General features: G+C 54.0%; 1 protein-coding gene across 1 annotated transcript; it reads right to left on the bottom strand.

Moving 5' to 3' along the window:
• Positions 1 to 48: 48 nt before the first annotated feature.
• LOC141464531 (relaxin receptor 1-like) lies at positions 49 to 18238 on the bottom strand. The gene is made up of 18 exons (XM_074147496.1): positions 18155 to 18238; positions 12352 to 12472; positions 11531 to 11620; positions 11314 to 11419; positions 10645 to 10716; positions 10178 to 10249; positions 9708 to 9779; positions 8423 to 8494; positions 6810 to 6884; positions 6515 to 6586; positions 4556 to 4627; positions 4291 to 4362; positions 3901 to 3972; positions 3721 to 3792; positions 2049 to 2278; positions 1206 to 1616; positions 591 to 806; positions 49 to 236 (listed from the first exon to the last, which is right to left on the bottom strand). Exons 1-18 carry the CDS (start codon positions 18236 to 18238, stop codon positions 49 to 51), a joined length of 2169 nt encoding a protein of 722 aa, XP_074003597.1.
• Positions 18239 to 21661: the final 3423 nt, after the last annotated feature.

The following is a 21661-nucleotide window of genomic DNA, read 5'->3' as shown; positions in this document are numbered from 1 at the left end:
GGCTGGCAGGCTGGGGAGCCACGGGCATCCTTGTGCCACCAGGGATGGTCAAGCGCTGCTGGCCTGAAGCGTTGCCAGGGTAAAGCTCTTGCGGGAGTCGTGCAACTCCAGCTGCTTGGTCTGCAAACAGCCCTTCATCTTCTCCTGGAAGGAGGTGGTGGTGATGGTGTAGAGGATGGGATTCAGGGCGCTGTTGATGGGCAGGATGAAGATGACCACCCAAGAGGTGATGGTGCCTGTGCCAACAAGGACATGACATTAGGCAGCCGAGGGGGACTGCTCCCTGCCCAGGGGTAGCCTGCCCACCCACCTCCAGCCCGCACAGCAAAGGGGGGCCATGACATTCGTGGGCTCTTAGCAGGAAGGGTAGCCCCTCAAAAGGGGGAGGGGGAGTCATGACTGCTGCTCCCTGGGGAGAGGCCCAAGGAAACCAGTAATGCTGTCCATCTCCCCTTGCAGCCCACATGTGGGTGAAGAGATCTCCAAACTCAGCAGTGCCCACACCAAGGGGTCCCTGACCCAGGGAATCACGGCAGGCAGCAGCCAGCGGTTGGCTCTGCTTCAGGGCCTTGTGGGGAACGGGGGTTCACCTGGTATTTCCACCTGCAGCAAGGAGAGAAGCCTGAGGAGGAAGATGGGTATCCAGCAGAGAGCATCGGTGAAGACAATAAAGAAGAACCGCTTTGCAATGGTGACTTCCCGGGAGCAGACACCTTTCTCCACTGTTTTGGATGCAGTGATGTGGATGGAGTAGAACATGCCAGAGTAGGCAAAGACAATGGTGATGAAGGCTGCGAGATTCAAGCCTGGAGAGAAAGAAGTCTTACTCTGAACATAGCCAAAGTGCAACCCTCGTGAGCTGGGATCGGCGGCAGCAGCAGGACTACTCCTGCTTTTATCACTAGAGGGGGCAGAGACATCTCAGCAGCTCTGGCTAGTTGTGAATCCAGCCTTAGCCCAGTGATGCCCATGGCCAGCTCTGGAGTGAGGCTGGGGACAGCATCGGGCTGGAGCAGGGACCCTCCCCAGCCCAAAACGGAGGGCAGAGCTGGCACACTTGTTTTACATGGTCCCAGTGGGACGGCAGCAACCATAAAGTCAGACATCCTACTAACAGAGGCAGTGCAGGCTCTCATGGCACCCTGGAGGGGAAGCCTGTCCTGCCCCACATCATCCCCATGTCCCAAGTCCCAAGGTGGCCTTACCCAGGTAGATGGTGGCGGAGTAGCCCCGAGCACTGGGCTGTTCGTCCAGGTCAGGCTGCAGTGGGAAGCACACCCCATTCCTCCCATAGTAGTTCCCAAAGGTCTGTTTACACCACAGGGGGATGATGCTGAGGGAGAAGCCCAGAAGCCAGATGGCCACTAGCACCGAGATGGTCTGCTTCTTGCCAGCTCTGTGGTGACTGAACGGGAAAACAATAGAGAAGTATTTCTCCAGGGTCATGTAGGTCAGCAGCAGGACTGACACCTCGGAGGAGAGCATGGCCAGGCTGCCCACCAGCTGGCACTGGAGGCTGCCCATCCAGCCCTGGGCGTGCTTGTTGTATTCGCCCGAGTACTTGAGGTCGAAAGCTCCGATGACAAAGAGGTAGATGCCCATCAGGCCATCTGCACCTGAAAGGGGGGGGAGGGAACAAAGTACTGTGAGAAAAAAAGCATTCGTGGGCAAATGTAGCACTTTGCATTAATGCCGTGGCCGTAAACCCATTATGGGCATAAAACCAACTGGGCAGCGTTTGGCTTTATATATATATGCATATATATGTGTGTGTCTGTGGATACAAGAGCTACTCTGCTGGTGCCTGTGAGCCCAGACCTGAGGGCAGGGGCTGAGATGCCCCAGGCACAGAGGGATGCCCAGAAACCCATCAGCCAACAGCACAAAGGTAAAGGTGGCAGCAAGCAGGCCCTGGCTGTGCTGGGGAGGGCTGGCATCAGCCACACAGGTCCTCCCCGGGGAAATGCTGGTGGGTAGCTCATCTACACGCAGTTCCCTCTGTACTCCCCACACTGGTCCCTGCCCCTCCACCCCCCCCCCCAGCTCACAGCACAGGGACTTGATGGCCATGGTGTGCTGGCTGTTCTCCGTGACGATGAAGGACCGCATGCAGATGACGAAGAGGTTGCCAAAGCAGGTGAGGCAGGCGATGACCCAGACGAAGACGCGCAGGATGATGTTGGCGAGGAGGTTCTCAAAGGAGGAGATGCCGTCGGTGTTGGGCTTGCAGCTGCGCACATGGGGTGCGTAGCTGCAGTACTGGAACTTCTTGAAGTAACTGTTGAGGTGGTGGGGAAGGTTTCCTGGCTGTGACTGGGATGGTCCAGCGTGTGCAGCCCCTTTGCCCCACACCCTGCACCCTGCCTGCTCGGACCTCCAGCCCCTCGGCCGTGTTTTTCCCTGTCTGGGTGGAGAAGAGCCCCCCCACCTTTCACTAGCCAAGAGCCTGGGGGCTTACAGAGAGCAGGGGAAGGGAGATGGGGAGGAAGGAGGGAGCAGCAGCGCAGGGTGGGAGCCGGGACAGAGTGATGCCAGCACACAGCCCTCCCTGCGACAACAGCCGGGGCAGGGACCCACAGGTGACACGCAGCATGATGGAACTGAGTGAAAGGGTCCCCATTTGCACAGTAACTGCAACTGGTTTTGGAAACTAAATAGACAACACCCCAAAGTCTTTGCAAAGCCGGCCGGAGGCACCCCAGTGCTTTTTGGATCACGTACCACAGCCACGCTCTTAAATCTGCCACTATTCAGCACTGTCAGCTGGTAAGTACAGGAGTGTTTTCCTCCAACCCACGATTCTCACAAACTAACATTTAAAAATCAATCCCTTATTCAAAACCTTCGAGTTCCATTAAGAGGGATTCACATTTTTTCCCCTGTGTGTTAATTCAGATTAATCTTTTCAAGCCTTATAAAAGCCAACCCATGTAAGCTTAGCAAAACTCTACATTAGAAAATGACTACAAAACTGAAATGCAAGGCTCATTTCTGCTTAATTATAGATAAAAGGAGAGAAAATGATTGCTTATTAGCAAGTCAGGTAGAAAATGTACCATATTTATAGTGCAAACAGACCAATTACAGAGAGGAAGATGTAGTTGTCTTTCATTACAGGTACTTTAAAATGTGCATCTGGAGAAAATTAATGATTTTTTTTTTTTTTTTTTCCTCCTTCCAAAGAGAAACTGAAGCACTCACAGCTGGCTGCACAGTCCTGTTTCCACCCTGTGTGTGATGCCTGTCCAGCCTGTCTATCTGCACGTCTCTGGGGTTCTTGGGTCATTATCTCAGACCTAAGCAGAAGGGCCTCCAATGGGATTACTTAACCACAGCTTTTGGCACACGGTTTACTACTGGTGCGAGCCTTGGTTGACTGAGCCTCCCTTGTCCATGTCACCTGTGCAATACACATCTCCAGAAATGCAGATCACTCTTTGTATCACATGTGGAGCCCAATGGGGAACCTGTGGCTCTGCAAAATCCTCCCTCCCCATGGGCGAAATGCTCCCCTTGCTCTAAGTAAGCCCCAGCTAGGAGACACCATCTTGCCCTGGGGGGATTTAAGCAGTATCATCATGCTTGGGGGCTTCCAGGGGGCTGAAATAGGACACTCACATGTGTAAGGAGTGAACTGTTTTCCCTCCCCACACCTGCCCCCCCCCCCCCCAGCATGGGTGCCAGGGCAGCAGCAGCCACCCACTCCCCCCCTCAACTCACATATGGGAGAGGTTGGTCAGCTTCTGGAAGGTCAGGTTGTGGATGTTGGGGATCTCCAGCCCTTCCAAGCTCCTGCAGAAGGAAACCAGCACAGGGGGTGCTGTGAGTGGCCCTGGGTTGGGTTTAGGGCTGCCACAGGTGGAGGCAGCGCTGTAGGGCTGGGGATGTCGTGGGACTCACAGGGACCGTAGCTGGGGCAGGTTCTCAAACTGGCCAGGGAAGATCTCTCTCAAGGGGTTGTAGGAAATATTCCTGAAAAAGAGACAAATCTACGGTATTTTTTCCCCAGTCTTTTTGGTGTCTTTCTATGGCTTTTCCCAGCACTGCCCATTTCCCCAGGATGGGTCTGCAGCCCCGAAGCAGAGGGTCTGCAATGACACCCTGCTGCAGGCAGACCCACCAGGATGGAGCCCATCCTGTCACCATGGCTCTGCTGAGTGAACAGACCGCGCAGTAAGGAGATGTGATGGCTCCCCAGCACGATGGGGAGGTGCAGAGGTCCTGCAGGGCACCCCATCACTTGCAGGGAGGCAGGGACACCCCTTGGGGCAATGCAGCCCCAGTACTCACAGCTGCTGGAGCTCTGCCAGGCCTTTAAACAGAGAGGAGGGGAGGTGATGTAGTCTGTTGGATGACAGGTCGCTGTGCAGAGGAGAGCTGTGTCTGAGAACCGGTTGAGGGCACCGGGTCTTGCACCCAAGGGTGCTGAGCAGCGAGGTGCCCTGGGCAGGGAGCAGAGCAGGGTCCCCAGCAAGACCCACACCGCTGCCCCCAGCTCAGCCCCTGTCATCCGGAGTTGGGTGGGAGTCAGTGCAGATGACAGCTGGAAACTTACAGCTCCACCAGCCTGTTCAGCCTGGAAAACGTGCCATCCTGGATCCACCTGAGCTTGTTTCTGCGCAGGATCCTGGAGGAGAAGGAAGGGGAGAGAGTGTGTGGGTATGGCACAGCCCCATACGCCCTTCGGGAGCATCATCCAACCTCTGGACTGGCTGTGAGCAGCCAGAGGTGCCCACTCTGCATGGGGCTCACCGGCAGGGTGCACCCAGACCTGCTGTGTCCCTCCTGAATGCACTGAGCCACAACCGTCACCTCCAGCAGCCAAATGCTCCACCGTTGTGGGGAAGGTCTAAGCCAGAGCCCAGCTCTCAGGTGCAAGGCTCCACCTCACACAAGGCCACAGTTCAGAAAAGAGCCCATCAGAAATGTGGAAGATGAGCAGAGCTGGTTCAAGCTCTCCGAGGTGAAACGCCAGCATGGTGCAACAAGAAACACAGTTTCAGAGCAGTAGGAGCCCTGTAGGATGGCACGTGCTTGAAGGTGCTGGGAGACTCCATGAGGGCCATGACCCATGGATGGTGCTCCTTGGTGGAGGCTCACATCAAGCAGCTGGGCTCCGCTGAGCTCAGACACCAACCAGGACAGCCCACTCTAGAGAGGTCCATGGTGTGGCTGGGTGGGATGGGGGGAAGATGGGGGAGTCCGGTCAGGATGGCTCATCCCACAGAGCCTGAACACGAGGCCCCTGTCTCAGCCTCCCAAGCAGAGGCAGCAGATATCTCCTCTGCCGGTGTCACCATCAGGGTGTGTTTACGCCGTCTGTCTTGCCTGTGCAGACGTTTCCATGGCACTGCCATAACAGCCCCGGGAAACACGCTGCTGATCAAAGCCAACCGACTCGGCTGCGGGAGAAAGGATGGATGGCGGGGCAGCAGCTCACCCTCCCAGCACCGGGGGCTGTGGGCAGCTTTCATGGAGGAAAAAAAAAACTGTAGGGGTGCATATTTTGGGGATTAAACACCTTTGGGAGCTTCTCCAAGAAAGGCAGAGAGAGGAATGGGATCTTTGTGCAGCAATCTTCAGCTGGAAAGTCACAGCAGAGCTTTCCAATTAGGGGATGCATCCCAGCAATGCATTCCCAGTGCTCCAGGTAACTGCTGATTGCCTAGGGGGAAGGCTTGGGTCCTCATCCCACTTCTGTTCTCCTGCCACCACCCTGTGGCCACTGGCAGCCTTATGGTCATGGATAACATCTGCACGGTGCACAGCTCTCCTGTCCTCAATTCCTGAGGCTCCAGGGGCTGTATATATCCCTTTGGGAGATATATCACCATCATGTGCAGGAAAACTAGACCCTGGGAGAGGCCTGTGCATCCTTGATGTGAATCTTCTGCTTTTCTCAGCTCTGTGAGGGCACTTGGGCAAGAGCTCAGACCTGGGGCCAAGAAAGAACGGGGCAGGAGCAGGCTCCAGGCAGGAGGGGAGGAAACAGACCCAGACGCTGTTTGACATGTGGAGAGCCAGCTCGCAAGCTTTATGGCCTTCCTTAGCGATATTTTTAGGGGATTTGGATGCCAGCAGAAGAGTCTGGCCTGGCTGTGAGCTCTGGTATTCGCACACCACAGGAAGCTTTTTCCATGCTGTGTCCTGCCGCTTTCTCCCACCTAAAGAAGGTTCCTATTTGATTTGGGCTGGTGACAGGGCTCTGGGATGAGCCCACCAGCTCCCAACCCAGGGTTAGCCATTCTCCAGCACAGAGACCCTGGAAAATGTTCTGGGACCCCTGATCAAGTCCCTACAAAATTAATGAAGCTAATTGCACAGTTGATGCTGTGTGGGCAGAAACCATTAAACGTGGAACAGTGGACCCTTATGTCACCCAGAGTCCTATCACCCAGGAAATGGGGGTCCCAGCTGAGCGCTGGCTATCCTCCCTCCTCCCTCCATGTGCCTGCAATAGGATGGGGTCTGCACCAGGAAGCGGGGGCCATGGCCGGACCCCCGAGGTACTCACAGCACCGTGAAGTCATGGCACTCCTGGAAAACAGCCCTGCGCATCGCCCGGATCCTGTTTCCTTCCAGCTCCCTGCAGAAAGACAGTTGCGGCTGCCACCTCCACCCCCACCATCCTTGGGGACTGCCTCACCTCTTGCTTGCCCACCCACACCCAGCTCTGCCCCCATTCCCTGTGGGATGCTTCCAGCCCTTTTCTCCCCATCTCTGCTCCAGGAGCCTGGCTGGGGAGTGGGAGCAGCCCCTGCCTACACCGCAGGCAGCCTGACCTCGCTGCCGGCAAGCTGGGTACTCACAGCCAGCTGAGCTTCGGCATCTCTGCACAGAGGGAGGCGTTGGGTATTTGAGTCAAAGAGTTGTTCAACATGTACCTGGTCGGGAGGCAATAAGGAAAAATGGGGTTACAGCAACGTACATCTGCCCAGGACACAACCCTGTGCATGGATGGGGTCCTGCTGCGGCTCCTGGACCACACAGGGTTTCACAAGGGCTTTCTGCTGGCCCATGGACTCACCCTGGCCGGGGGCTAGGGGGACATCTCAGGGTCGGTGGGCACCCTGGCAGAGAAGCCATGGCCACGCACAACCACAGAGTGACTTCAGCTGCCACTACCCCAGGAAAAGGCCTGGCCCACCGTTAACGGCAGTACCAAGCTCCATCCACCTTCTTTGGGAAAGATGTAAAGGTAATAGTACAAGGCACATTTAATGTGGGAGATGCTCTCCAGTGAGCTGTGACGGGCACGTCACTGGGAGAGCCATGCATGAAAGCAGCAGCAAGTGACCCTGGAGTGACAGCCAGTAAAGGCAAATTTATAGCCTGGACTCCCGCTGGTGCTTTTCCCAGCGCTTTTGCACATGCCTGCTTGCACAGGGTTCCTCACTGCACGTTTCGTGACCGCAGTTTTAGTTTATTTGATTTGCTAACAAAAATGCAGAAGGATAAACAGAGTACGTCACCCAGCAGAGCGGCGCTGCTGCCTGCAACGTGGGAACGTGCGGCTGAGGGGAGCTCTGTCCCCCCAGGGCTGTCCCCCGCAGCCCACACGGCTCCCCCTCTGGGGACAGAGCGAGGACAGGTCTCTGGACACCGAGTTTTGTAGAGGAGTGAAGTCCCAGGGTCACAGCCCCTCTTCCCCAAGTCCACTGCCAGCCCCGGCTGTGCTGTGTCCCCCCCCCCGTGCCTGGCTCCCCCGTCCCCAGGCACAGCAGTTACTGAGTTCTGCACGTCCCCAAACCCAACTTTCAGGCTCTTAGAGCCAACTCCAGCAGTTCCATCTCCAGCAGAGCTAGGTGCAAGCCCGGGCCAGCAGCCGTGGCTGAAGCACTCTGCTTGCAGGTGTCCACCCAGGGAATACATCTGACCGCTTTTTAAGCTGTATGTGAATATATATGTGTGTCTGTGCAGTCACACACGTGTTTTTTCCACTATAACAGCCAAAACTTCTCCCCTAACACTCACTCCAGGCTGCCGCCAAGGTTTCCGATCTGCGTTGTGGACTATGGAAAAGGTGTTAAAGTCACCTTATAGCGATTGCAAAATTGATTTTATGGTGGTTAAAGCAAATTTGTTATTCTGTACGTCCATCTTGGAAATGGCTGGGCCTTAAAGACCCCTTGGCTTCAGATGACCTGATGTGAAAACAGGTCAGAAGGACAGTAATTTGGGAAAGCATAGGATCCTGTTTGCAATCACTGACTCAAGGAAAGAAGTCGACAACCTAAACTGCAGGCACCTTGTACCATCACCCCTCACACCCTGGGGGAAGCGGAGGAAGCCGCAGCATCCTTGACTTGCCCTGAAAAAGGCTGGAAGCTGCCTGGAAAAGGGTTGCAGAAGGTACCATGCAGACACCCACAGAGCGGGTTCCCCCCAGATCCCTCGGAAGGCTCCCCCTGCCCCTACTTACAGGAAATACAGGGACTTCAGCCCTGAAAACATTGCGGGAACAATTGTGGCAATCCTGTTGTTGTCCAGCATCCTGGAAGGGGAAGTGGAGAAGTGAGAGTAGGGGACCCCGAAAGGGCAAGAAGGCAGTGGGAAGCCCCCAAATTTAGCACTCGTGCTGCCCCAGCAGGATGGGGCTCTGTCCCTTCTCCCTTGCAAGCTTCCATGGATACCCATCCCCAGGTGGGGGCTGTCCTCCCTCTGAAGCCCCTTCAACCCCCTTTGAATCCTGCCCAGGCAGCCCTGGATGAAGCGTTAGATCCAGCTGCAGAGTCTGGATTCCTTCACAGTCAGAGTCTGTCGGATTTTTCCTCCCTTCTGCTGTGAAATAAAGATAAATTAGAAACCATTTGGGGAATTCAGGGCCGTTACTGGGCTTCTCAAAAGTCCTCTGGCTTGTGTGCACCAGAGACCACCCTCCACGAGCTGCTCATCCTTTTGTTGTCCCTCTTTGATTTAAGGAATAACTGAGCTGGTCCCATGGTAAGTAAGAGGAGGGAAGCTTGAGGGGGTGGCAGACCTGCCCGAGCTGTTCCTGCAAATGCAGAACAGGAACGAACCGTCTTGTAAAGTGGCCTTTATGGTTTCTCTTCTGTAGCGAAATCTTTATAAGCTCCCTGTGTAAAACCACACACCGCACGGGCCCAGATCAAAGAGCCTTTGAGAATAAACAGAGGGGAAGGATATTAGCTGTATTTTCAATTTAGGTGTATATTTTTCAAGGTGATGGAGCTGCAAATCTCTGTGTTTAACAGCTCACTTAAAGCCTTTTATACACAAACCTCCAGCCTGGGAGCTGAGGCTGGCTCTGAATGAAGCCCATCATCGTGCTCTGCCGCTGCAGACCGGCAAGGGGAGTGTGGCACGGCGAGAACCCACAGGGACTAGCTGGCCATAACAAGATTGCAGACAAGACCATGTCCAGTCTGTGCTGAACCTGACCCCAGTAACAGGGGAAGGAAACTCAAGTAGGAGTTTCATAAAAGAGTCACAGCAGAGGCCAAGCGTGCCCAGGTCCCCAGGGCTGCTGGGGGGGGGGGGGGGGGGGCGGGGGTGGAGACCCAGCTGGGCATCATACCCATCTCCTCCACAGCCCCACAGCCCCCAGTATGGGCATGTAACCACAGATACCCTCAAACCATCATACCCACTTCCCCCCCTCCCCAAGGAAATGAAATTATGGTAAATGCAAGGAAGAGCTGGGATCAGTCACATCTGATGCTGTTGGGACCGGCAGAGGAACTCACAGCCACTCGAGGCGATGCAGGTCCTCAAAAATCCTGGGCTTCAGCTGCGTGATCCTGTTGTGGCTGAGGAACCTGGAACCAGGGCAGAGGAAGAGAGCAGTCCTCAGACATTGCTGCCCGTTAAAATTGCCTTTACTAAAGCTGTTCTTCCCGAGCTGCCCGTGGTCCCTGTCTTTGGGTACCCGCGGCACCGTCTCCATCAGCAGCTCAAACACAGGATCTCAGCTTAGGCTGGATGGGAACAGCCGTGTTTGTAAGGAGGGAAAATGCCTCTGCTTTGCTCCACATTCACCCACAATACGTACAAATCCAGCTTAAAGCATGCTTGATACAAACTCTTGCAGGAGCAAGAAAAAAGGCTCAGAACCTGTCCTCAAGCCAGCTCTGCTTCATGCCAGGAGGAGCCGAGGACTGTGTCCATCCCAGGGCTCCCCTCCCCAGGGCCCCATAAGGCAGACACCTTTACTCACAACATTTTAAGCTGAGAAAGTCCAGCGAAGGCTTTGGGTGAGATCAACCGGATCTTGTTTCTTTGCAAAAACCTATTTAAAAAAAAAAAAAAAAAAGAGAGAAGAGGCTGAAGAAGAAGTCTCTTTTCTAAGGGATTCTCAGGGCCCGTGGTCCCCAGGGAAGACAGGGATGTGTCTACAAATGCAGGACACCAGACACATGGCTCGTAGTGCTCAGGGACAGAGGTCCAGGCTGCAGCCCCTGCTCAAGCAGGCCTGGAGAGGCTGTTTTCCACCTCTGCCTCATTTACTCCATGCAAAGGGAAGGAAGCTGAAAGTACAGATGTCCAACGGTCACAAGCAGCTGCTCTGAGCTGCCTCACACGTTTGTTCCTCCACACGTGGCCCTGCTGCTGCTGACCCCTGCATCCACTGCTCTGCCCTTTTATCACAAACAAGCCAGAGAGCAGGATAGAGAAGATACTCACAGCTTGTTCAGACTCCTGTACCTGGCGAACTGATTGTCCAGCAGAGAACGGATTTTATTTTTCTTCAGGTCCCTAGCAGGAAAACAGAAGGAAAAAAATCAAACCCAGGGCCAGCAGACTAGGATGGAGGAGAGTCCTCTATGAAAGGAGAACAGTGAAGACTGGACCTCGTCTTCTTGTGCAATACAAACAAAATGCAAGGCAGCTGCTGTTCATTAACGCTACATTGCTAATTGCCCTCGCAATCTGCAACCATTATTTGCTGCAGATGAGTTTTTCCCACGCTCTCCTCCCTTCTCAGCCCTTGCTTCGTGTGTGCAAAGGTACCCCAGGCTGGGACCTTGCTGAAAGTCTCTGACCCTGTGCATCTCAACGGGAGGCTTGGCAGCAAAGACAGGCTCCCTAGTCCTCACCCTGGCCAGGATCTGGCCGTTCCCTTCTCCTGGCTCCATGATCTTGTGGGAGGTTTGCAGCGAGCAGCTGAAGCTCAGCAGAGAGCGGTCTGTTGGCAGGCAAAGGGCTCTTTGCTTCTTTGGACCCAGGGACAACAAGTAAAAGCCAGGGATTTTATTTCCTTCCCTCTAAGCTTGTTTTCCTGCCGGGTGGCAGTGCATGTCATGCTTGTGCCTCTCCTAGGGGAGAAGGGTGCCTGCACCCGCCGCTACTCACATCCTGGTCACATTGGAGGAGACCCAGGGGACAGTGGCGAGGTCCTGCTCGGTGCAGTCTACAGCCCTTCCCCGGCACCGGCACTGCGCTGGGAAGATCTCCAGCCCTGTGGGCAAGCAGAGGGGACGTGCTGAGGGGAGGGCACAGGGAGCTCGTGCGGGTCAGGGGACCCCCGTGGGGTGGGGAAGGATGCCGAGCCCCAGGGAGGACAGCTTACAGCAGGCATCACCCTCGTCTTCCACAGCCATCCTGCTGCTCCTCGCGGCCAGCATGTCACCAAAGACCTGCAGCCAGCCGCTGTCATCCACTGCAGGACAGAGGGGACCACTGTTAGAGGCACACGGAGACCGGCAAAACCCCCAGCAGCTTTGGGAGAGGGTGCTGCATCCCACGAAGCCTGAGATCTGATTCCAGCCCCCCACAGCTGCACCGGGGCAGAACAGGGATTCATCCAGCCCTGTGGTGTGTCTCCAAGCACAACCACAATGAAATTTTCTTTTCTCCATTTCTATCACCCCACTGAGCCCACTTTAAGGATATCCCAAGCCCTGACGCTGTATCCAAGCCACTCAGTTAACCAGCTCCCAGAGGGTATGAATTTGTCTAGTCTCTAACTCATTCACACTCCTAGACTCAGCATCTCTGAGCACATTTTTGCACTGTGTATTGTGCAAAAAAAGGAACTAATTTTGTGTCTTTAAATCTGCTGAACCGTGTGTCCTGACTGGTAGTGCTGAGCCCCTCTGCTCCTCTGCCTGTCCACCACTGCCCAGAAATAACTGCCCCAGCCTTGTAGCAATGAGGGTTTTCTGCACCTCGGACTGGGAGAATCCCTCATGGATGAGCTCCTGGCCACTGTGCCGGGATGGTTTGGAAATGTAAGAGCCAGGGAAGTGGCTGGAGAACAGAGCAGGTGCAGGATTCCTCAGGCTTCCCAGGGGAAGAGCAAGCTCTGCTCAACTGCACTTGTGGTCCTGGGTCCTGGTGTTCCCAGGTCCAGGGGTTACTCACTCTGAGGTCATCCCTCTTGCTGCTTACCACAGTTCTCCTCGTCAGCTCCGTTGCCGCAGTCATCCTCCCCGTTGCAGTGCAGGGCCTGGGGCAGGCAGACGGAGAGGTTGCCGCAGGGAAACTGTCCCAAGGGACACTCGTGCTCATCCTGCCGGGAGTGGATCAGAGGAGGCTCTGCCCAAGGAAGAGGAGATGCTCAGCTCTGGGGCAGCACCTCCCACCCCTGGACCCCTCACAAATGATGCGCCGTCGCCTTCTGGGCACCAAGCTCCTGGGGTCTCATCCTGCTTTGTGCCCAACTCCAGTGACTTTTGGAGCAGAGCAGGGCTGGGGGGCTGAAGGGTGCCTGCGCTGATGCTGAGGACCAGCATTGCCACACCAGTGCCCCCTGAGACTCTGCTCCAGCCTGAGCAAGCGTGAGCTGATGGGGTGTTGGAGACCACCGAGGTGGCATGAGTGTGCCCCAAGGGAAAAGAAGGACCCAAAGTCCTGCTTTCAGAACACTTTTAGCTGGCAAAATGCTGCCCTGGAGCCTGGACACCCAGACAGAGGCAGTTCTGCTGAGGAGAGCATGGAAATGGAGAGTCCCAACAAAACAGGCCACCCCATCCCTCCTCCCCAGGCCACCCCTGTCCCCGAGGTGCAGCCCCATCCCTGGGTGCAAAGTTCTCTGGGCAGCTCCATCTCCCCTTTTGCTGAGTCTTTTCCATCAGAACCATCAAAGATAGCCAGCTCCAGGGCCCTGTTCGTTAATATCCTGCAATTATCCATGGCAATGGCATGCTTCAGATCCAGCTAAACATTTCCACAGCCTGCCTTGATCAAGGCCCTGGGAAGCGGCAGCCATCAGGCACCAGGGGAACACGGCTGGTGCGGAGGGCCCAGCTTGTTGCTCAGGATTTCCTCCAACTGCCAGGCTATTAATGGCTAATGGTGCATGCTATAATTAAAAGCACTGTGCCTCACTCACACTCACCCCCCCCTCCATTAACCATCCCATCAGCAAACACTGTGGCGTGATGGAGAGCGGAGAGGATGCAGGGGTGACTGGTGGGGACTCCCCATGCCCCTGTGGGCAGCATTGGGCATCCATGTGGGCATCCATGCAGATGTGGTCCCCTCCAGCTGGCCCAGCAGCTGAATTGTGGGTGCCCCGTCCACCCCAGGGAAGTTTTCTGGCAGACAGGTTGTGGCTGGATCTGAGGAAGTTTTCCATTAGACTAAAAATATCCCCACTTTCTGCAATAGCTGGCTGAGCTAGATGTAAATAGCATGCACTGCCTGAATCTCTGCCCTGGACTTCTCTGACCAGCCAAGGGTCCTGCAAGCCTTTCCCAGGATTTACTGACGCATCTGGGTGTTTGTTCAGGGGAAAATAAGGACTCCAAATCCATGCAAAACCCGATGGATTCAATCAACATAATTCAAAGTGTTTTAAGATTTGGAGCAGAGTCTATTGTGGCCCCGTAAATCTTTCCTGAAAACTGGAGCCATCCCAAGGACCTCTGGAAGGGATCTCCATCCACTTGAAGCCATAAAGCGGGTCCAAGTGACATTTTTAACAGACTCACGTCACTGTTCCTCTTTGTCTACAATCTTGAATCAGCCGGGACCCCACGTCTCAGCCACAGGGCAGCCTGGGGCATGACGGGAACCCCTATTTTTATAAGGTTGTGAAGCCTGAGCCATCTCCTTGCCTTGGAGCAGGCTGTGCTGCCATGGGAGCTGGTGGGGGGCAGTTCTCCCTGTCCAGCTGGGGACCCCTTGGGCTGACCTGACCCTGCAGGGAGCTCCCATGCCAGGGGCTCCGCACTGTCAGAAAGGGCCATGTCCCCTTTACCCCAAAGTAAAAAATCTGGCTCGTATCCTTGGTACAGCCGGTATCGGGCTTTCAGAGACCTCTGTTTTGGAAGTGCCTGCCTTTAGCCAGTCTTTTTGCAAAGCAAGAGGTAATTTTAGCTTTTTATAAATGCTTGTGGCTATACTTCTGTATCAGAGGTGTCTAAACCCACGGAGGTATCACATGTCCTACTGCAGAACACCGAAACGCCTAACAACGGTCAAACGAATTACTGTCTGCCTGGGACATTAAAAAGCATATCTGCTATTAAACGTTGTAAAAATTTGTCACTGAAAATTCATTTACGCGTGATCTTTTGTTCCTTTAGCTGGGAGCAAGAACATCTATTTTCTTCTGATAACACAACAGACAGGAGTCGAGGCTGTGACAGACAAGTCACCCGGGGATGTGGGTGAGGGCTGCTGTGTGTGCTGGCGCTGGAGGTCTTCCCTTCCCAGCCTCCAAATGCCATGACAATGTCACATCTATCTAAAAGAAGGAAGACACGAGCCAGTGTATGTCCGTCTCTTTCCGGTGAGCGGCACAGGCAGCTCCTGCTCCAATGGCATTTCCCAGGGAATTTGCCCGGGGGGGGTTCCTTACCAGACAGCCTTATCCTAGACCTCTCATTAGTGCAGAGCCTCAGTCACTTTAAATACTTCTGGGCATGATTCTGCTTTATGAAGCCAAACCTGTCCAAGAAGATAGACACAGACAGAGATCTCCTGCATGATGATGGGCCAGTTGCTTAGCACCGCATTGTCTTACTTGTAAAGAGCAAATTTTGGTCCACCCAAAGCTCAAGAGTGATGGACCCTGGCGTGAAGCTCCTACAGATTCGTTGTGTCAGGCTCTACCAGCCTATACATGACCCTGTGCATGGCCTTCCCCTGCTTGCATTGCTCCAAAATGAGTAGGACTTTCTAGGTGCCAACCTCCATCCTGCTGAGAAGCAGCAGAAACATCACCATCAGCTTGAAACGATTCACCCAGAATGAAGCTGGTGCCTGGAATAACAGCTCGCTTGGAGGCATCTCCTCCAGCATCGACATGACTCATGCCAGCTCTTCCCAGCCAGTCAGACTGAACGGGGCTGGGATGCTGCCGAAAACTGGGGGGAGTGGGGAAAAAGAAAAATCTATCTTTTGCTTCTAGCAAACTGAGCTGGGAGGGGAATTGATTTTGCAATATTCCGTTTTATACACTAAAACCAGCAAAAAACCCCACTTTATAAGGAGCAGGGCTGGTGTCCATGGAGTTGCTCTCTGTCAGCAGGTCGAGACCAGTCACTGGAGGCTTGGGAGGTGTGAATCAACAGCTGAGCAAGGACACCCATCCAAAGAGGGAACAAAAACCAGTGGAAAGCTCTGGTACATTGATATCTCATAGGGGGCACGCACAAGCAAATGCTCTAACAAATTCATGTGTTGCAAGATGGACAAATGCAAACTCATCATGTGTGACTGTTCCTTTGGATTTTCCTAAGCACCTGTTTCTCTGAGGCAGCGAATACAATAAAAATTTCAGCCAAGTTTAAGCGTAAGTTTATTTCTAATAGAGCTGTTGAGTGTTAATGCTTCAATAAAAAGAGTTTTATCATGTTTATTAAAAACACCTCGTGCTGGCAAGATCACACCCAATAATAAAAGCATGTGCGAAAAACTAAATGAAATGACGTTTACGTCAAAACAGTTCAAGCCTGGGCTGTATATCAGTGTGAAGTACCTGCGAGAGGCTGGAAGCTGCTCCTCAACATGAGACCTCGCCATGGGTGCTCGCAGTGAGTGGTGCCAAGTGCTGGACCGGACCCTGCCGTAGCCCATGGGTACTACACCAGGAGGGCTCCTGCTAGTGCAGGAGAAGGGGTATTTTCTCAGGACCCCCATGAACACATGCACAGGGACCAGCTGACTCCCCCCCAGCATCCCTCATGTAAAATGTTATCTCAGCTGGCCTGTCCCCAGCTTGCAGGCTTTGGCACAGCTCCGGAGGATCCCTGCGAGATAAACACCTAGCTAGTGAATTAAAACCTGGACAAAGATCAAGGGAAACCTCTTAAAAGAGGCCAGAGCAGTGGTAGAAGTGAGATTTTGGAGGTGCCATTGGGTCCTACCCTTGCAGGCAGCAGAAGTGAAGGCTGGCAAGGGGCTGGGCTTGTAAGGAAAAACATGACTCCTTAATACAGTGTTTCGGGTGATAAAAGAGTAAGAAAACACAAACCGGGGGGATGGGGATATTACAAGCCCCCTGGCTCCTGCCCTCTTGCAGCCCCACAGAGGGAAGCATGTCCTTTACCCTCTCCAAGTCCTGTGAATGGAACCAGATCTGACCCCAGCCCTGAGACCTGAGCTCTAGTCCCTCCAGAGAGATTTTTTTTTTTTTCCTGTCTTGGTTCCATTTCTAGTTATCCAGGGAAGATTTCTGTTGCATACTGTCATGTCATGATGGTTTCTGGCTGTTTTCTTAGTCTGAATTTATGTAGGACCCACAGAAAGCAACAGGAACCTTTCCAGGGCCTCCAGGTCCCTATTGCAGAGAGCGTATCCACATATGGAGCTATGTAAATACTAAGAGAGTGGGGTTTATATATATATATCTATCTATTTAAACACATAAACACAGATAGCTTCTATTTTTTTTTTTTTTTTCAGGAATGATGCTCAAGCCCCGGATTTCCAGCCGAACTGATGCTCTCCAGCCACCCCCACAGTACCTCATTCTGTATTAACCCCCGTCAGGGGGAGAGAAACCGGGGACTGCGCAGGACAGAAATCAGAGACACAACTTGAGACAGCAGAGGAGAAAGTGAAATAAAAGATGAAAAATAAAAAAACCCAAACCATAAATAACAAAAAAACAAAGGAAAAGTGTGTTTCAGGCAAGGTAAAACACTGAGGAAACAGGTGATTTTGAACAGCCTATTCAATAAACTGACCTTCCCTGCCAGAGGTGGAATGGGATGGCCATGAGCACTGTGCCGCAGTGGGGACCCTTCTGTCCCGGCTCTGCAGGGCTACGGAAGGAAGCACAGCCAGAGGAGGCGGCCAAACGTAGCCAGGATTAACCTCAGCATCTGCCTCGACTTTTTACGAGGGCCACCCAGGATTGTAAACGAAGCCCACGCATCACTGAGAAAACAGCCGTGACCGAATTCTTTGGATACTAACAGGCTGAACGAAACATGCCTTTGGTCTACCTTGCCTCTGTCTGCAAAAAAAACGTGTAAATTCTGCCAGCAAAGTCCCAGAGCTGCAGGACGTGGCCGGGGTGATGCATGGCCTGTCCCATTCGTCTCTAGCACCCAAGTTCTCCATGCCATGGGGCATCCCCATCACCCCCCGCCCGGGACTGCAACCCCCTTCTCATGGCACATTGCACACAATTCTCCTGACGTTTGCCATATCGAGGTGGGCTGAACTGCACCTAAAGCAAACCACCCTAAAGGAGACACAGGCAATTAACCGTTTGATTGGAGAGAAAGGTTTAACCTCCCCCCCGTCTCTCCCACAGGGGAGGGAACAGTTTGCATTGCCATCCACAAGAGTAAACCACAACAAATCAGACTAAAATGGAAATAGCGCAGAGCTCTTGCCTTTCCGCCACCCCCCTTCCTAACTTCCCCCAAAAAGTGTTGCTTTTCAATCTGGTTTTTGTCCACGGCTCCCTCCCCTTTCAGACTGTAACATCGGCGCGGCGGCTGCCCCCGCTCCCCCTCCACTCCCCTCCTCGCTCTCTCTTCTCTTCAATAAAAGGCAGAATCACAATTTGCAGCTCTCTCTGGGCTTACAGGTAACACGGATGCCCAGAAAAGCGACCAGTAAGCAGCGCAGAGAGCAGAATTACCAGGCACATCGACTCTCCTCACAGGACATCACTTACGGCTGTCTTCAGGCAGCCGGCATCCCTGTGCCATGATCTATATCGAAATCTCACTATAAAATTCTTCACACGCACACCCACCCCAATCGAATGGCCTGATTTCCTCCCCACTTTGGATGGCGTGACCCGCGAAGACGGACACTTACTTGTAGCAGCGTAGAAAAGCGATGGCAGAATGATCAGGAGCAGCCTCATGTCAGCAGCCACTGGCAGGGCAGTCCCCGGCCCCGGGAGACCTTGTTGGGGGCAGAGGGAGGAGGGAAGGGGAAGGTGGAGATGCTGAGGATCCTCTCCTGCTAACGTACACGAACACACCGACGTCTCCAGGGAGAGAACACACCAGGGATGCCACAGGTTGTCACCGGTCCCCGGGAAGCTGGGTACTGCGTGGCCATCGCCATCCTGGGGAAGGTGCTGGTGGAGCGGCGTTTGGGCGCATCCGCAGCACCCCACAGCCTGTGCGGCACGTAAAATCCAGCGATGTGTGTGGCAAGGAAGGGCGAAGAGAAGAAAATGAATCCAGTCCTTTGCCTGTGCTCCCCACCCCAGGGGCTGTGCTGTCCCACCTGCCCACCCGGGACCCTGGGGTGCACGGCCCAAGGGAGCCCAGGGCCAGCCTGGGGAGGAGAAGGAGGAGGAGGAGAAGGAGGAGGAAAAAAAGGGGAGGAGGAGGAGGAGAGGGGCTGCTTCCTCCCCGAGAGGGCCCTCTGCTGGATTTGCCCTCCTTACCTGCACCCACCCGTGTCCGGTGGCCTGATGGACGTGACCCAGCAGGGATCTCTGCCCCATCCCTGTGCAAATGCCCCAGTCAGCCATCCCAGTGCAGTCCCAGCAAGGCAGACACCATCCCGAGCCTTCATCCCAGCACACCTCAGGGTGCTCAGACTTGGTGGGCTGGGGTCCAGGAGGGCTGCAGGTAGGGGCAGGGTCCTCCCACTCTCCCCACTGATGCTGTGGTCTCCCTGTCCCCATCTCCATGCTGTCTGGGACCCTCTCCCTGTCCCTTTGCCTCACCCACCCCTCCCAGACCCCACTGTGCACACCCTGCCCCTGCCCCACCAGCAGAGAGGAGGATGAGGGGTGCTGTGCAGCCCACCCTGGGCACAGGTCCTCCTGCTGTGGGGACTGTCTCCAGGCAGCCTGGCCGTGCCATTGGTGGGCACGAGTGGTGGCACGGGCACGCAGGCTGCCAGCTGTGGGGAAGCTCTTCCTCAGCTCCTCGTGCTGCATGGAAACCCCATGGATGGTGGGAAGCATGGGAGGGGGAGTCCCATGGATAGAACTATTTCTCAGACTCAAATTCACCCAAGCCTGTAGGAGGAGGGAGAGGAATCAGCGTTTCACAGCTGGGGGGGGGGAAGGGAGGAGAGGTGGTCCCAGTCAGAGAGCAAACCCCTTCCGCAGCTTTGCTGTCCATGCTCGGCTCCCAGCCCATCTGTACAGCGAGTATGGGTCTCCTCGGAGTCACCTTTCTCCAGCATTTCAAAGGCTTGTTACTGGTCCAGAAAATCTGTAAAAAATTAACCCTTCCTTCACTGCTGGAAAGCAAATCTTGACTCAGGTCAAGGGATTTACTGTCCCACCTCCCTTCGACCTGTGTGGGATTAAATGACATAGACATTCCCCCTTTTATCTGCACATTCCCACTAATACATTTAAAGCTGATCAATAAACTTATCAAAATTCTTGTTGATGCTTTTAAAACAGCCCAACAACTATTTCTATCCCTATTCCTGGTTGTCATCGGTACTGATGCCCCTTTCCTCCACGTTGAAGGAAATGGGGTCCCAGAAACGCAGACTTCCCTCCCACCACCACCTCCCTCCAGCTGTGAGCTGGCCCTGCGTGGCCACGGCACGAGGAAGCAGGGAACAGCTTCCAAAAGAACATGACATAAAGTATTTGTGGCCCTAAATCAAATTTATTTAAGATCTAAAGGCATTTTGAAGCTGAAAACCAGATAGGGTGATGCTGCTGGGGGAAGAGGAGATGGAAGAGAGGCAAAATATTTCATTTTTTCAGAGAAGGAAAGAAGCTGTTGGAAAAAAGTTGTGTGTGTGTGCAAATCTTAGACCCTCTGCAGAGGCTTTGCAATTCTGCTGCTGCAGTTTAAAGCCCTCACTTTGGTCTCAAGGGCTGGATGGGGGCTCGGTGTCGGGAGATAAATGTACTTTTCTGCCCTAACTTTCAGGCACAGGCATTTGCTGCTGGATGCCAAGGTGCCAGACAACAGCAATTGCAAAGCCTTCGACCCTGCAGCCAGGAAAAGAAAATAATACATAAATCAAAGCTCTAAAATTAAAGTGCGTTTCAGGGTCTGACCACGTTTCTTCTGCAGGCTTTTCAGAAGCCCCCACCCCAGGTCCCTGGGTGAAGCTGTAGTTCACCACAAAACCAGAAATTATAACCCCCAGCAGCAAGTGATGGGTCTGAGCTGAGGAACCTGCCTTCAGGAATCTCCTCATAGCACAGGGGTATGGGCTGGGATTTTGGGTGGCTTCTAGGCAAAATGGGGAGAGTTGGGTAGCAAACTTTCACAAAGGTATGAAGGTGCAAGGTCAGGACTTTGCTCTGAAGCTGGACCCGGCTGGAGATGCTCCATCAGGAACGGGAGCGAGGAAGAGCCTTGTGGGGTTCCAGCTGGTGCAGAAAGACTTTGCATCTTGTACTGCTTCCAACCCAACAGTAGAGCCTCCTCCCCTCAGGAATTCCAGCAGGAGCCAAGGGGCATCCATCTTCTCTTATATACACCCCACATTTCATTGCTCTTCATCCAACTTGCTGTTCTTGCACCTCTCTGGGGTATCTCCATGGCCTATTCTTTGCTTTGGCCCTTGACCAACCGGATTGCTCTCGGAGCCTTTTCAGCTTCCTTCCCCCATGCTCCCGCAGGCTGTCAGCATCTTTACACCGAGTTTGTATTTCTTAATGTGAGCTTTGTTAATGGGCCAAAAAATTTCTGCCCTTTGGCAGCAATCTCTGTCCAGCTCGTGGGGACGCGCCTCCCACCAACCACCCAGATGACGTACGGGCGTTGGATGCCTCCCCACAGGCGTTAAATCTCTGGGCTGTGAAGCCCAGCAATACATTACGATACAGAGCCCCCGAGGGGCTCGGAGAGGACTTGTGCAATTGCGTGGCAGAGATTTATATCCCAGGATTTTAAAAGCCTAACCTCTTCGCAGTCATCTGCCGGGCAGCCTTCACTCCGGCACAGCGCCTGCCCCGCCAGAGCTGTCCTTGCTGTCTCCCTGGATAATGTTACTTCGGAGCAAATTAAGCCAGTCTTTTTTCCCTTTTTACTCTGTTCTCCACTGGGATAATTCCTTGGGCCAAATCCCTCAGTTCTTACTCAGGCCTGACTTCTTCGGTGCTTTTTTCTTCCCCCCCCCCATTTGAGGTGGGTCTCTGCCTGCGTCTGAGACCACGGAGCTGCACATCATGGACCAGCTCCGCTCTCCCATGGGTGTTGGGTGGGTCGATGTCAGCTGCGTGCGTAACGCCCCGCACGGTCTGCTCTGCCTTTGTCACGGCAGTCGATCTGGCTGCTGTGGGACTCGATCGCTCGGATGAAATTGTTAGTCTTGGGGCCACGGCTGGGTTTGTTCATCCGTCTAA

The sequence above is a fragment of the Numenius arquata genome, chromosome 5 (genome assembly GCF_964106895.1).
Source record: "Numenius arquata chromosome 5, bNumArq3.hap1.1, whole genome shotgun sequence".
Lineage (NCBI taxonomy): Eukaryota > Metazoa > Chordata > Aves > Charadriiformes > Scolopacidae > Numenius > Numenius arquata.
Note: the sequence above shows the minus strand (reverse complement) of the source record. Positions and strands in the feature narration are given on the sequence as shown.